At 41.6% G+C, this 15,939-nt stretch overlaps 1 protein-coding gene across 1 annotated transcript in view; it reads left to right on the top strand.

Annotated features, from left to right (window-relative positions):
- Positions 1-39: 39 nt before the first annotated feature.
- Positions 40-15,939, top strand: part of ryr2a (ryanodine receptor 2a (cardiac)) — a gene marked incomplete at its 5' end in the record, with an annotated part of 133,582 nt that continues 117,682 nt past the window's right edge. The window contains one exon of the mRNA XM_080480408.1: positions 40-87. Within this exon, the coding sequence (XP_080336534.1) occupies positions 40-87 (48 nt within the window). The remainder of the gene's footprint in view (positions 88-15,939) is intronic.

The following is a 15,939-nucleotide window of genomic DNA, read 5'->3' as shown; positions in this document are numbered from 1 at the left end:
CACGCAGACGCAGCCTGCCTCTCCGCGTGAACGCTCACCATGGCTGAAGGAGGAGAGGGCGAGGATGAGATCCAGTTCCTGCGGACTGTAAGTGTCTCCGTGTCCGATCCACACTGCGTCTGTGTGCGTGAGTGTGCGTGGTGCGTTTGGATAGGGGAATTTTACCGCATTAAGGGTGACAGCTCGTCTGGCGCTGGAGTGCGCATCGTGCTGACGGTCGGCAGCTTGCCGCAGGATGCAGCCCGCTGCCGGCAGTCTGCGGGGCTCCGGTGTTTTGTTTTGTTCTGTGGATGCGGGGTGCAGTGCGGTGTAGCAGCCTGCTGCATCTGCGTCCCCTCACTTTGCGGGCACTGCAGTGGGCGGCGGTGCGGCGCGGTGCCTCCATCCTCAGGAGCGCATTCGGCCGGTCCTGTGCAGGAGAGAAGCTGTTGCTTTGCGCGAAGTCACACGTGAATAATCACGTGAATGCAGTGTGTGTGTGTGTGTGTGTGTGTGTGTGTGTGTGTGTGTGTGTGTGTGTGTGTGTGTGTGTGTGTGTGTGCGCGCGCGCGCGCACAACTACATTCACGCAGAACGGGAGCCTGCGGAGTGGTGCGGAATGTTTCTGCAGGGCAGCAGGCCCGTTGTTGCGGTGCAGTTTGCAGTTTGCGGTGTGTGACGGATCCTGACATCAGATGACTGCAGAGGGCCAGACCGCAGTGGCTCCCACTTCATCACTATCTGTTTTTCCATGACTGTGGAAATCTTGTGATATGGCATCATCGACACTTGGCAACGTCATGACATCACACGTGTAATGTGAAGATACTTTACGTGTGCCAAAGAGCATGCGATGGAATACAAGGAACGTTTGACTTGTTGCATCTGTGTATTTGCAGTGCAGACTGAAGTAGTCCTCATACACAGCAAACACATGTCCTCTGATTCTTAACAGCTATTCAATGAAGCCCGTGGTCATTTTGTAAGGTTCCCCCCCAAGTATGGTTTGAGGAAGAAATGGGTGTTTTGGGGTCCATCCAAGAAATCTGGGTGTCCAAAATATATTTGGTCTGCAACCATTGAGGGTGGAGGGGCTACTAAATACTATATTGTGACATGTAGATTTAACAGTATAACATTTTTTTTTCTGACATGTTTTTACTGATGCAGCCTATATCCTTTCTTGCTTAGTTTAAATGTATTTTATTCTTTTAAGGTAATGGCTTCTTGTCATTGGTGACGGTTCCCACCTGTACCTGAACCACCTCACCCCAAACTTCACTACATTCATTCATTTATTCATTCATTTTCTTCTGCTTATCCGTTTCCGGGTCGCGGGGGCTTCACTACATGTACTTGTTTATGCCCCTTGTAGTTTCACATTGCTTCCATCTGCACCCCTAAACTGAGCACCTGTATCGTCTTAACTGTGAAGTAGTTTTTATTATCCCTTTATTAGTTTTTAATTGAATATTGAGCTTATTTGTTCACTGCATGCCACCTACAGCTCCGTCCCAAGGCCACACACAGTCACAGATAATTAAATTGGTAGGGGAATTGTCAATACTTATATCAAAATCAACATTATCACAGCAAAGAACAATTTATTCTTCAATGAAAAACCTGAATTATGTACAGTTATCCAAACATGTGTCAAAATTTTGGAAATGAACAATTAGATCATAGGTCCACAGAATTAATACCACCTGTGTGGATTCTGCAGATACAATTTCTCAGCATTTGTCCTCCTCTCTGCTTCAGGATTTGAACATATCAGGATGAGTCAGAGAAATACAAACCAATCAGAGGCCGCCTTTCGAAACGTAAATATCGCATTGCTCATTACCGTGCATAAAAACCAAAAAAATGGAAGTCAGTTGCGAGTTGTGTACTCGAGCTGATAATTCGCTATATTTTGACAAATAAAGATGGATTTTGACAAAATTAGACGCTGACGAGTAGTGATGGACATCATACACATATTTTAGAGGCTTTGAGCAACCCACCCGCTATTTTATTGGCCGTCTTTTCTGAAAATTGACCGTCCAAATGACGGCTGGACGGCTTGCTACCTAAAACCATGCCCCCGCGTATGATTTCAGGGAAACACGCCCCGATGTGGTGGCGCATCAACAGTATGATATTTGTCTATACAACAGTGATCTTTTTCTTGTTCCTAATCTCCATCTGTCCTGACATTTCTTTCTGTATTTTGTAGCGCGTGTCTGCAGTTTGAAACCAGTCTTAATCCAAATTGTCTAATTCGTTGTGTCATTTCACAAAAGTGTACCAAATACTTCTGAAAGTGTCACATGGGTAAGTTTCATCTGCCCTTTCTCTTTTTTTCTGTGGGCTGACTTCAAGTAACACGTGCCGAGTTACTCCTCACATGAAGACAAAACATGGTGGACATCCTTTCTATTTTAAGTGGAAATTGCTATTTTTTTAACATAGCTTGTGGCTTATTACGTTTCGCCCTTTAAACGCTAGAATATACTCCTTTTTACTGAAAGCATACAAAGCACGAAATGTTTCTGTGCAAGGCTTAAACATAGTGTCTAAAAAGCAGGAACAGTAAAAGTATAAATACACACAGTAAAAGTTTTAAAATCACACATTAAAAACAGTGACTAAAGTGCCAGCGATGCATATAATGATAATTATTACACTGGAATTATAATTCTTGCACTGGGTTATTGTATCATCCTCAGACCTGGCAACAAACTATTTGCAGTTCAAGAGTTTTATGGCCTGAGGAATGAAGCTGTTGAACCTGGTGGTTCTGCACTTCAGGCTGTGGTACCTTCTCCCAGAAGCCAGCAGAGAGAACTGTCCATAATGTGGGTGTGTGCAGTCGCTGACAATATTTTTTGCTGGCGACGGGCAGCGTTTGGCCCCCAGGTCTTTGACGGAAGGAAGAGAAGTCCCAATGGTCTTCTCTGCAGTCCTCACCACTCTCTGGAGGCCCTTCCAGTCTGCAGCTGAGCAGCTGCCGCAACATAGAAAGATGCCATTGGATAGAGTTTTTGTTATGTGCACCCCCAGGAACTTGGTGCTTTCCACCACCTCCGCTGCTGTTTTGTTAATAATCAGTGGAGAGTGGCAGGGTGGACTCCTCCTGAAGTGAGCAATAAGTTCTTTTGTTTTGTTGACATTCAGTAAAATATTGTTTCTCCTCCACCAGCCAGCCAGATGCAGCACCTCCGGTCTTGAGTCCCAGTCATCGTGGTTCTGGATCAGGCCCAAAACTGTAGTATCGTCTTCGTACGTTATGATTTGGTTGGTGGGGGACCTGGCACCGCAGTCGTGAGTCATCAGGGTGAAGAGTAGCGGTCTCAGGACGCAGCCCTGAGGAGAGCCTGTAGCCATTCACACATTGGTGTTCTTCTGTGCAGAAGAAATGGCATCCTCTATAGAGCGAACTGGACCTGGTGGAATGTGGAGGAGGGCGAGAGGTTATGTGCTGCTTCGTCAGCCTCTTGAAGCACCTCATCATTATGGGAGTCAGTGCTACGGGGCGAAAGTCATTGAGGATTTATTTTGGCACTGGTATGATGGTGGCCTGCTTGAAGCATGATGGTACAGTGGCCTGGTTCAGGGAGGTGTTAAAAATGTCTGTCAGAACCGAGGCCAGCTGGTCCACACACTCCCTCAGTACTTTCCCGGGAATGTTGTCTGGCCCTGCTGCCTTGTCGATGTTTATTTTTTTCAGGGTCCTGCGGACATCAGCTCTTTCAAGCTGCAGTGCCTGCTCGTCCAGCAGTGGTGCTGTTTTCTTCGCCGGGGTGATGCTCAGCGTCTCCAACCTGCCGAAAACGTTGTTGAGGTCATACAGGAAGTCTGTCGTCCTTGCAGGGGGCTTGGGATCCCTTGTAGTTGGTAATCGTCTGGATGCCTTTCCACATATTCCTGGTGTTGTTCTGGTCCTGGAAGACTATTCCATAACCTTTTTCAAACTGACAACTACTTCATAGATACTGAGTCATACGAAGGGCTACCAGTGTGATACACTATGAAATAATGAATTTGCTCAGTTTGCCTTTAGTTATATATTATTGTTATTATTATTGATACTCATCTTTGTGAAGACACTGATCACATTAATAATTTCTGACAATAATTATCAAAAATGGCTTGAGGTGGGAAACAGATAATATCAATATTCAAACACTTTAATTTCTACTAATCTCAGCAAAAACAAAACAACGAAAACAACATTTCATCGAAAAAACGTCCCATTTTCACTCAGCAGGGGTCGAGACCTTCAACACTCTGAGCCATTTGGACCCGTTTCCCACTGAACACAAACTCTGGAGCCACAAAACACTGCAGTTATTGATTTTAAGCTCAATGCTACGTAAAAATACTGAGGAACAGCGGCTTGAAAATAAGCATACAAAGCAGCATGGTGACAGACTCTGATAGTGCACCTTCAACGAGAAAAAAACATGGAAACCTCATGGAGGAATTATTGAGAGGCGGAAAGGTCCTCCACAGACTAGAGCTTTTCCTCAGCTTTAAAATGAGCTATTATTTGTGTTGATACGTGGACTAGCAAGCGAGTAACGGATGTTTTTGTGGATTTTCTAGCCTGGGATGTATATGTTCAGCACAAGCGGGAGGCCTCCCCAAGATGGCGGCGCCGTAGGCACGCCACAGGCGGCGCCGTGAGGCATCTAGTGCTTCTATCTATGCACCTGACCAACCAATCATAGCGAATCACGAGTGTGTATGCTTGGTTGTGTAGCGAGGAATCCTGGCTGAAGGCGAATGGTTTGGCTTTTCCCCGGACGACAAAACACAAACATCTGTGATTTGCACGTGGTCCCTCTCAGAAGGAGAGAAAAACTGATATCTAAGCAGTAATATTTTCTAAAGCTGTTGGATTTTTAATAATCAGATTATAGACATGGGAGAAGGCCTAAAATGAAGAGGTCAATGGCAGTTCAGTTGTGTGAGCAGATGTGACTGATTCTACATGTGGGTACTGTGTGTGTGTATATACATGTCTAGAATGTAAAGAAGTATTTAGTCTATTGTAAATGAATACTCTTCTCTGTCTTTATTTGTTATCTTTCGAATAATATCATGATTGTACATTATTATGTATGATATATAATTATATTATTTAAAAAAACATGTAATTTAATCATACCTTTTCAGTAGAGGATTGGCTTTAATATAACGGTGCTAAAATATATGTATTTATGAAGAAGGGGTGAAATTTAATAAGTTATACTTCTTCCCACTCCTTTTTGGACATGCAAAATGATTCTATTTTACTACTGTTACTTAGTCAATGTTCGAACGGTTAAATATCTTTGGTTTATTGGTTTTGATATTTCAATTTGGGCATATTCAAGAGAATATAATGAAATGAAATAACCTTAAGTTACTTAAGTTTTGCATTTTTATTTGACTCTTTTCTATAAGCTTAAATGTTTTGGTACTCAAATCCGGTTAAAAAGACTGTGAAATAATATTTTGCAGAATTGCCTTAGTTTATACCAGTTGCTATATTTATTTTCCCATTTGAAAAATAAGTCTTAAGTATGTCTTGAATTATTATAACTTTTTGTTTTGCACTTTTTATTTTACTTTTCATGTTTCACTGTTCATGTGAAACCTACCTCAAATGTTTATTTATGTTGCAGCAGTGCACTTCATCAGAGTGCTGCTATTTACTTTTTAGTATGTTTACGTTATTTGCACATGTTGGCAAAATTGCACAAATTATGTGAATTAAAATATGTTCAGAAAGGTTCTTTGGTCCCTCAATTATCTTTAGTTTTTTTTTTCTGTTGTTTTACATCCGGAAATGGTTTGGTTGCACTGGTCACAAGCTTGCAAATTAAATCTAAAAAAATCTATGGAAAAAAGAATTGTGATTAAAATCTTGATCGTGATTTTATTACAAAAAAAAAAAAATTGTGATATGACATTTTTTGCCATATTGCCCACCCCTGCTGCAGGCTTTTCGCTATCAGAAATAATTGAATGAGGCGTCTACAAAAAACAGTGTTTGACTTAAACTAAAATTCAGCTCGACTTATTATTATACGGTGACAAAATGTAGAAAGCCTACAAAGTCTAGAAAGTTGTCAAAACAGCTCACTTAAGTTTACAATTCCCCCCAGTGCAAACTGCCTGTATGATAGAACTTCAAATTGTAAATGCAGATATGACATACTGCATAACCAATTGTGCAGGAAATACTCCGATACTTTGCTTAAGCAGAAGAACTGCACCGTGAAAAGACTCCAACTTCAAACTAATACCCAACGTTAAAAAAAACTTGCTGGTGAGAAAGTGGGTAAAACAAGGCACTTACAGAAAGTACTTCAGTAAAACAATAACAGTAAATATAGAATACAAATAGGATAAAAACAATACAATGGCAACAATAAAAACAGGAGCAGTGTCAGGCTGGGTTAAAAGCCAAGGAATAAAAAATGGGTTTTAGATTGGTTTTAAAATTGAGAATGAATGAGCTCGTCTGACGAGCAGTGGCAGTTCATTCCGTAGCTTCAGCAGCATCAGAAAAACACCTGGTCCATTCTGAGCTTCCATTTCCACGTCTGCATTTCCGGGAGCAACTGATCAGGTGACCTGAGGCACCGAGCAGGAGTATTGAGTTGTTGTTTTTTTTACCCACGTGACTAAGTGATGTCATAAATCGTTGTGCCGCCGTAGTAGCGGTAAACACAATTAATCACAAGTAAACACTATTATAAAACAGCAGTGAGCGGGAGTGATAAATGAATGTGGTGGTTAAAATCCCACCAAGCCACACAGTAAGTCTGTCCACTGCTGTGAGTCCTCTGGACGGAGAAAGGAAGCAGAGCTATGTGGATTAACAGACACAGTTGGGGATAGATGATAATAGTAATAATAATAATTTTATTTGTATGGCACTTTTTTAAACATTGTTACAAAGTGCTTTTACATTCAAACCACAATAAAATTACAATGATAAAATACAGAGATGAGAAGGAAAAGAGCAAAAACAAAAGAATTTCAGTTTATAAAAGCCAAGCGATTAAAGTGAGTTTTAAGACCAGACTGGTTTCTCTAAAAATCTCTTGAATTCATGATTTGTTTTAGTTTTTTTTAAATTGAATAATTTTGTTCATTTTTTTAATCTGTTAATGTTCTCAAAGTGTTCAGCTCAAAGTTCAGTCCTCCTCAGTCGTCCTTTTTAACAATGTTTGTAAACGCTTAAATTTGAATCTCAATGAAGGAAACACAATCGGGGAACGCCGTGAGCTTTCTTTGCAACCCTGTCACTCACGATCCCCCACCCCTCTCAGTGGAAGCCACGCCCCTCACAGTGGAAGCCACGCCCTCCACACCAGAGCAGGGCCAAAAGTTTGAGCCTGAAAAAATACGACGTGAAAGAAAGTTTTGAGAGGGGAAAACAATTAATTGAAACTTGAAAACAGGATTTGAATGTGAAAAAATCTGAAAACATTAAACCTGCAACTGAAGAAATAACACCTACATTTAAAAAAAATCGATATTTTAAGGGTGAAAAATTAAAATAAAGGATTTCATCAAAGGAATTCCAGAGCTGAACCAAAATTCTAAATTAAAAAAACTTTTCATACACTTATTTGTATTTTGAATACAGTGTTTTAATTTTTTTTTCAAAATTGAAGATCAAACCTTGAACATTCAGTTTCAAAATAATTTTTTTTCAAATGAACAAAGCTTTTTAGCCTGGATCTAGCGCCGTAAAGACTGGCTGTATTACAGTCATCAAGCCGAGATGTAATAAGAGTACGAGTTACTGTTTCAGAGTGCTGATGTGCCAGAACGAGCGTCACCTTCACAAACCTCCTGAGCTAGAAGAAGCGAGCGAAGCACCACGCGTATCTCTGAGTCCAATTTTAAATCGCTGTCAAGTTTAAAAGAACAGGTTCAAAACTGTTGGCTTCACATATGGAGCCAAGGGGCCCAAACCAGTGGCGAACACAAGCAACAAACCATACATTCCTACTTTTTCTGGCAATGAACAGCAGCCACTCACCGCTATGGAGTTCATGCCTTTGCATTCGAGTTAAATGTCTAGTGATTCCATGTCCTGACAGTGGAGGTGGCCTGAGAGTGGAGCCTGCACTGGAAGCAGCTCCGCAATAGAGACCTGGAGCTCGATGCCTCTTGAGATCACACGCCACTACTTTGACTGTGAAACTTGTTGATCCAGAGGTTTCAAGAAGTTTTGGCATCGTTTTTTTTCCCCCCTCCCTAATTAATGGCATTTCTGATTTTCTCAGCGCTTCATCAGAGTGGAAACCCGTCCCAGAAACGATAGCTTCTTTCCATGCAGTCATGTCATCTTTATTGGTCTTCATTGGTAGTGTGATCACTTTAAGTTAAATGCATCAGGGTTTCCAGTAACTGAGCGTGGCAGTGCACACTGGATACGACAGCACAGATTAGGCCGTATGTTTTCTGCTTGTACACCCTAATGGAACATGCTACTGTGGCACCCAAATCAATACTAGGATCAGCATTATTTTTCATTATGGTAGCCTTCTCCCTGTGCCACCGTCAAAAGCAGTGATAATGCAGCTGTTGGTCAACAGCTGTTATCTCCCTCTGACACAGTTCAACCCCACGGTTCACATCTCCCTCGTAGATGTGCGGTTTTCCACTCAGCAATGCAGAGCTTTTAATAGCAGCCATGAATTTATATTGGGCTTTTTGTTTCACCCTGCCGTAGCTCCTCTTCCTCCTCCTACTCCTCCTCCATCACTACCTTTCATCTCCCTCCCTCTAATCCTGCTGCACTCCTGCTAAGTGCACTTTGAATGCAGATCAATACACGGTTTCTGGTGACGGCTGATGTCTCAGCACAAAGCAAACAGCATGGCATCAGTCATGTGTGTTCAATCTCTCTAACAGGGGGGGGGGAAAAAAAAAGGCTGTTTGCGGACTGTGCAAATGAAGTTCGCCCAGGATTCCAATGAAGAGCCACGACGAGTCAATTAAAGGGACATTCCACTAATATTATTTTTTTTAAACTGTGACGTAGAGTCATTTTAGGCCTACCAAGACAAAGTGAACAAACTTTGTTAAAGGAAGAAACAACATTTTGCTAAATGCTGCATACAAAATGGCTGTGATGGGTGAAAACTATGTTGTTCGCTTGAGGAGTATTGGGTTAGAGCTCCATCAGAAAAATAAATGCGGTCAGAGGCACTAACTTTCCTGAAATCGAATCAATTGTATTTGCTGTCAAAAACCTGAATAATAATGTTAACAATGTATTAGTTTGGTCCTTTTCTAACTCCCTGCTGTAGTACTGCGGTACATTTCAAGCAGCAAAACTCCAGTAAACTCCTTGCAGCAGTACTGTGTAGGGATCTGACAAGACCACAGGAAAGTTGGTTAATTTATAAGGAAAGACAATCTTCATGTCATGATAGAAAGTCATGAAACGTTATATTTGAAATGTTATACTTAGATTTTAATGATCTATTTTCTTTACATTTGTAGTTAATTTGGTCTCAAAAATATGTTGGTAATAATATCGTTTATCGCCGATAATTTGTGGGCCAGTATATCATCCAGCAAAATTTGTTATCGTCACAGACCTATATAGAAATGTATTTCTGCTCAGTGATGGAGGTTATCCTTTGTCCTGCCAGGCGTACCAGAAAAAGACTAAACAATTTATTTCTGCGCCGTCGCAGCTGATAAAAGACGCCGGTTTGCTGTGAGGAATCAGTTTACTGCTGAAAATGAATAATCTAATTTCACAAGTGACTGTAACCAGTGGCTGTGGTGTTTGCTGGTAAAAGAAAAAGAATGGCGCTGTATACGGACCAGTGAAAGTGTGAGGAACGGCTCGGAGAGTTCACATTGAGCCTGTGAGCAGCCACACAGAGCTTGTTGGTGCAAGTAGAAAACTCCATGTACCCATTCTGCCACTTCAGCACTGTCCTGAATTCATCAGGGCAGCAAGTTTATTCTCCATTTAAGGACACGCCGACTGTCCTGTGGAGCAAAACAAGTTTTATTACCAGCTGACCCCGTGTACAGTTTAATACACAAACTGATTTATAAACTTTACTGCTGCACAGAAACGACAGCTGATATTTTGGTGCCTTTATAACACACTCATCACTTCTCATTATTGCACACTGATCAGCCATGACTCGGATCTCTTCATCATGGCGCCAGGTAGTGGTGGGATGTACAGTATGAGACAGGAAGTGAACATTTTGACTTCAAAGTAGATGTGTTAGAAGTAGTAAAATGGCCAAATGTGAGCGTAACGAACGTTACCGACGGAATCACTCGCAACACTTTACATCCAGCACTTTAAATGTTCAGCAAGCACACTGAGTGCAATTGTTGTTTTTAACTTGTTTATTAAAACTTCTTTTGTTGCCCGTAGGTCGGGCCGGTGTGCCTCCCCCGTCTGTGGCGGCAACAATCGAGCATTGTGCATTATATGTGTGTTTCAGATTGGCTGATTCTTTTTTATTAAAGCTAAGGTTATTGGTGTCACCTGTGGAGTTTTTATGATTTTATCCAATCCAGTAGAATGGATTTAAGGTGCCTCTCAACATCATTCTCGGTTTTGCTGGTGCATAAGCCACTCTCCTGGCTTCTCACTCTCCTCTCCCATGCACTTTGCACTTGCCCCTTTTTTGTATGTTGCACTTTTGAAAAATGAAGACAAAAAGATGTGGACCACCCAAGAAGCTGCCCCCATCATATTCTTTTTGCTGCTCACTGACCCAACCGCTCTCCGGCCAGTCTGGTCCACATTGGGGAAGCGATTGGTAACAGTGAGTTGTCGTCGTTCAGTCTGTGTGGGCTTCGAAGCAGTCAGACGTAAACTTTAGACACTAGGAGGCGCAGTTGTCGATCAGAGTCACGGTTTAGCCACTGTCCAGGCTTTTTTTTTTTTTCAGGAGGGATTTTTGTTTTTCTGTGTATTTCAATGAGAGCAGGCAGGCGGCGGGATTTGGCATTCAGAGCTTTGACGGCTAATAAAATCGAAAACGCTCCAGTAGTCAAAAAGTTGTACTGAATATTCTCATTTAATCGTGTTTTGAAGCCGATACAAAATTCGGAGGAGATGGCGTGTGATTCTTAGGTCTTAAAGAGACAAACAAAGGAGTTTTGGTTTGTTCTCTCTACGACATTCCTCTGGGCCGTGGTGATCGTTTTAGTGTTTCTAGGTGGCGCAAGAGAGCACATTTTGTCACTAAGGGTTTATTTTTACATTAAAATTTTTTACCAGTATTGATGAGCGTGCCAGATTTGGTGAGCATTTGAGCATGTTTAAGGGGTCAAGTTTGGGTCCAGTGACGGTGAGGTATAATGATAATAATAATAAAACATTACAAATACAATAGGCTCCTTGCCTGCAGTGGTGTCTGATCAGAGGGTCAGGAGGTGGAGAGGAATGAGCTGCTGTGTGAGTGTTTGGGTGCGTCAGGCTTTGAAGGTGACCTTTAACAGGTTCAAATAGTCTACAGTAGTGGCTCAGAGGTGTAGGCGGGATGCAAGTTTCCCTTTCTTTGTCTATCTGTGATACCAAGTCTGAAAGGTCTTTTACAAGTAGAAACTGTGAGAGAAACCAGGGGCCTCATTTATCATCAGGGGAGGTCTTTGATCAAACATGTGAAGTTCTCGGCCTACTGCAGCATGTAGAACAGACAATACCCTTTCTAATACCCGCTATTGCTATAAATACTATTTACCGTTATCACGCCGATCAAACACGTTAGATTAAACAAAATTGAGCAGCACTGTCTAGATAATAACATATATATAATAATATATACATAATATACAGAAGTACATGATTTTGACACTGAAAAAAAAAATATGCTTGGACCACCTTAACTAATTCCTTAAATTGGTAACATCTTGTAGGGATTTCTTCCCTCATAAGGATCACATGGTACCATTTATGTAGTGAGTTCGGGCACGGGGTACCAATTATGTTGGGTTTTGGCAGTTTGGCTATCGATAATGATTAATAATTATCAAAGATAGTTTTGAGTTATGTTATTGAAAATTTAATCTGATTCTCCGCTGATTACTGCCTGGCCTCCTGCTAGTACATATTTAACCTTTGACCTTCATGCTTTGTTGTATTTATATCTGACTCACGGTTTTTATAATCAGATTTTCACTATTACTGGTATTTATTTACCCAGTGATGTGGTTGTAGTGTCTTGTTGCACTATTTATCTATTTATTTATTTGCACTACCTGCTCTATGCGACCTGTGGGACAAATAAAGTATTTGATTGATTGATTGAAGTTCATCATCTCTGCAGTTGTGTTATTGTTGCAATGATATGGTTCAGTGTTGACATTTCTTGGTTCCAATTCTTTTGTGTCACCTGAACGCACCGTTAGCGCGAGTTGGCCTCTGATTGGCTGAGAGTGGAGAAGGGGGCGGGTCAGGCCAGACATTCATGCATGTACTGCATGTGTCTGTGTCAGTTTGGAGGATGGAGAACGAGAAGCCCGGTTCTGTTTAATAATAAAGCGGCTTTCCAGACAAGAAACTCGTCCTGCTGGACACTACAAAAGTAATGCACAGTGACTCGGATAAGTAACTTTAATCTGATTACCGGCATCACTGAGGACAAGCTAACTGAATAGGCTGGTGCTGTTTTTACTGTTTTGAAGTGAAAAGCTCCAGGCTGAGGGAACACTGTTCTCTGGAGGGCATCAGGACGACCACATGAGTTCTAACATAGTTCATGTTCAGCCAACAGTAACAGTAACATCATGTTAGTATGATCAGGTGGTGTAAAAAAGCAAGCCACACACTCTCATTATTCTCTCAGGTCATTTTAGTTAATTTGTGAATGTTTTACAGTAAAATTATTATATTGGCCCTTTGATGTCAGTTTTTAATTTTCCACACTTAATTAGTAATTCACTTAATGACACACTTGATGTTTTTAATGTGATGCTCTTCCCTTGCTTTTTCCACTTTCTCTGTTTCTTATTAAACATACAGTGATCATAAAGTATGAATGGTTTCATACAGTAAGTAGCCATGTCAGTAGTCACGGTCACTATTACCACATGCAGAGACACGTTTTCTCAGCAAACTTAAGTAACTATTGGAGAACTGATATTCTGCAATAGCTCCATCAAGCCTCTGGATATTTTATAACCTCTCTGTGCTGTGGAGCAGAATTAATCCACCTTTTCTCTCTCTTCAAGGCTCAAAATGCACTGTTTATCCCACACTCGAATGACCCAACTTAATCGGACTCTCATTGCAGTGTGAACACATGCAAAGAGGATCAGGTGTGTGTGCGCCTGTGTGTGGGTGCGTGTGTGTGATAGCCACTGGATCGTAAAAGAGCAAAAGCGAGATGATGAAGCGCCCCTCACTTCTGTTTTGACTCTTCCTTGCTGCTTCTCACTGCAGTGCTCTTATGTAATCTGATTGATCATAGCAGAATGTTCTAGTGCAGAGTGAATAGGAGGAGGAGGAGGAGGAGGAGGAGGAGGAGGAGGAGGAGGAGGAGGAGGAGGAGGAGGAGGAGGAGGAGGAGGAGGAGGAAGTGGTAAAGGAGGGGAAAGGGGGATGAATTTGGACAAAAACACAGTGGTGAGAAGGAATCATGACATCATTACGTGTGAATTCATGTTTCTTTTCTCTGGCTGCAGTAACTGCGTGATGCAATCAGTAAACCATAGACGGTACTGAAGGCCTGTGTGTGCAGCCATCTTCATCTTCTCTACAGAACTGCACGGATCTATGCTTGTGTAAAGGTGTAACACAGTGAGCATCATCAATAAATCTGAAATGACCTCAACAAGTAGTGTAAAATAATAAATAACAAAAGACATCACCTCTTGGTATAGTGAAATACACTTATATAAGTGAAATGCTTGTCAACTGCTTGAGCAGTCCCAACGCTCTTTAAATCACATTCACCCATTCACACACACATTCACACACCAATATGCAAGGCACCCAAATTTTGGGTTCATTGTCTTCTTCAAGGACACTTTGACATGTGGCGATGGAGAATTCAACCTGCACAGCCTCCCATCCGAGCCACAAATTAGATCTGCACAGTGTCAACATTTTGGATCAATCAGACATCAGTACTGGGTCCAAGAAGAGAAAGAGCAGTTCTGATGATCATGAACTTCAGTGTTTATTTCTCACAAATCAGATCATGAACATTGTGCACATGTTTAACTAATATCATGCAGCCGAAATCTGTATTTCTTTGGAGTTGGATGACATATTTTCAGTTTTGTGTCCCGGCTCCTTCAGACATGGACTTGGCCAACAGGCAAAGCACAAAACGTATCTTCTCATGATATTATTGTTATGACACATGAGATGCTCCCGAACTCTGACTGGCTGGCACTCAGCCCCTTCACTTCATTATACTTTCATCCAATGATGAAGGCTGGTGAAGGCCAGAAAGTCCATTCATCCAGGCATCATCTCTAATCTACGAGAACTTCAGTTTGCATCGAAAAGGACAAAATGTACTGTTACTCGTTCCTACACCCTGTTTGAAATCATCAGTTAAGCCAACCAGCATGCCACTGGTTTGAGACACACACTGATATGAAGCACGTCCACTTTAATAACAAAACATTCTAGTTTCTATACAAGCAAACATTTGATTTGTTTTTGTCTTCAGCCAATCACACTCTATTATCTGAGCCCTTCTTAAAGCAACAGATCTAATTTTGAAACAGGTAAATGTAACAATTACTTTACAGGAACTTCTGTTTGTAATACATGTAATAACATGAATATGAATTACTCAACACTATTTTGAATTTGATCTGAAAATCAATATACTGAATCAATAGGAAATAATAATGTGTTCTTCAGGTACTATGTGTGGCATCCTGAATGAACTCACATGGGAGGCCAGGAAGAACATGCAAACTACACTCCGATAAGCTTTGGACATGTTTCATCGCTCTTAGGTGAGATTGGAAACCTTTCCCAGTAAGATAACCACAGTACCATCAGAGGCAGATCAGAACGAGTTTCACATTCAACATCCGTCTCTTTCTGCTTCATTATTGAGCCTTCAGATCTACTCTTGTGAACACTCTAATGGGAAATGTTGGTGAAGAACATGCCAGTGGAATCGAGCAAATAATGACCCCACAAGATTTTTACTCTCGGCAAATATGACAGAGATTATCAGGAGCACAGTTTTTTTTTTTTTTTTTTTAATCCTCTCAGATATCTTTTTAATTTTCGTGATAATAACATGAAGAGATCTGTGTATTTGTGGCTGCTTAAAAAAATCCTGTCAGTTTAACAGAATGATACATCTACTATACATTTTTTTCCCCAAAAGCACCTTTGTGCTATGTGGAGTCTGAGTGAAGGGGCCTTCATGCTACTAATGTCCGCGAGTGTCCGCTCCGACCCCTCTGCGGTCGATGCTCCAGAGCCTAATGGGCGCTTGTGTGAGGAGAGCCTCCGTCTGTACACAATCACAATTTAAAAGCAAGTAAAGAGCCAGACGGCTCAGAACTGAAGTGAAACATAAACGACTTGAGGAAAGGTGGAGAACGCCGGCCAGCAGAAGTGGCGATATTAAGTTAAGGAAGTGAGCCCAGAGTGGAACATGGCCACAATCGTGTGCGCCCCACGGACACTCGCGGACTATGGTAGCATGTAGAGGCCTTTAGAATGACTTTGACATCTCTGCTGTAACCCACTGAGCAACAGTGGTCCAAATCACGTCTTCAAGACGTCACTTCCGTACCTCCAGAAGACATCTTCAGGGAAGCCAGAATGAACGTTTTTTTTTGGACGCCTTTCCAGGACATTCCGTGGATGTCCTGTCTGGACGTCATATGAACGTCCAAACAAGACCTCGGGATGAAGTGACGCAACGAAAGAAAAATAAAAAAAATGCAACCCAACCTTGAATGGAACTCAAACCATGTGCATGTTAAGGAAGGCTCCAC

This window comes from Lipophrys pholis (genome assembly GCF_963383615.2).
Source record: "Lipophrys pholis genome assembly, chromosome: 1".
Classification (NCBI taxonomy): Eukaryota; Metazoa; Chordata; class Actinopteri; order Blenniiformes; family Blenniidae; genus Lipophrys; species Lipophrys pholis.
The sequence above is the reverse complement of the archived record's forward strand: the minus strand, read 5'-3'. Positions and strand labels throughout refer to the sequence as shown.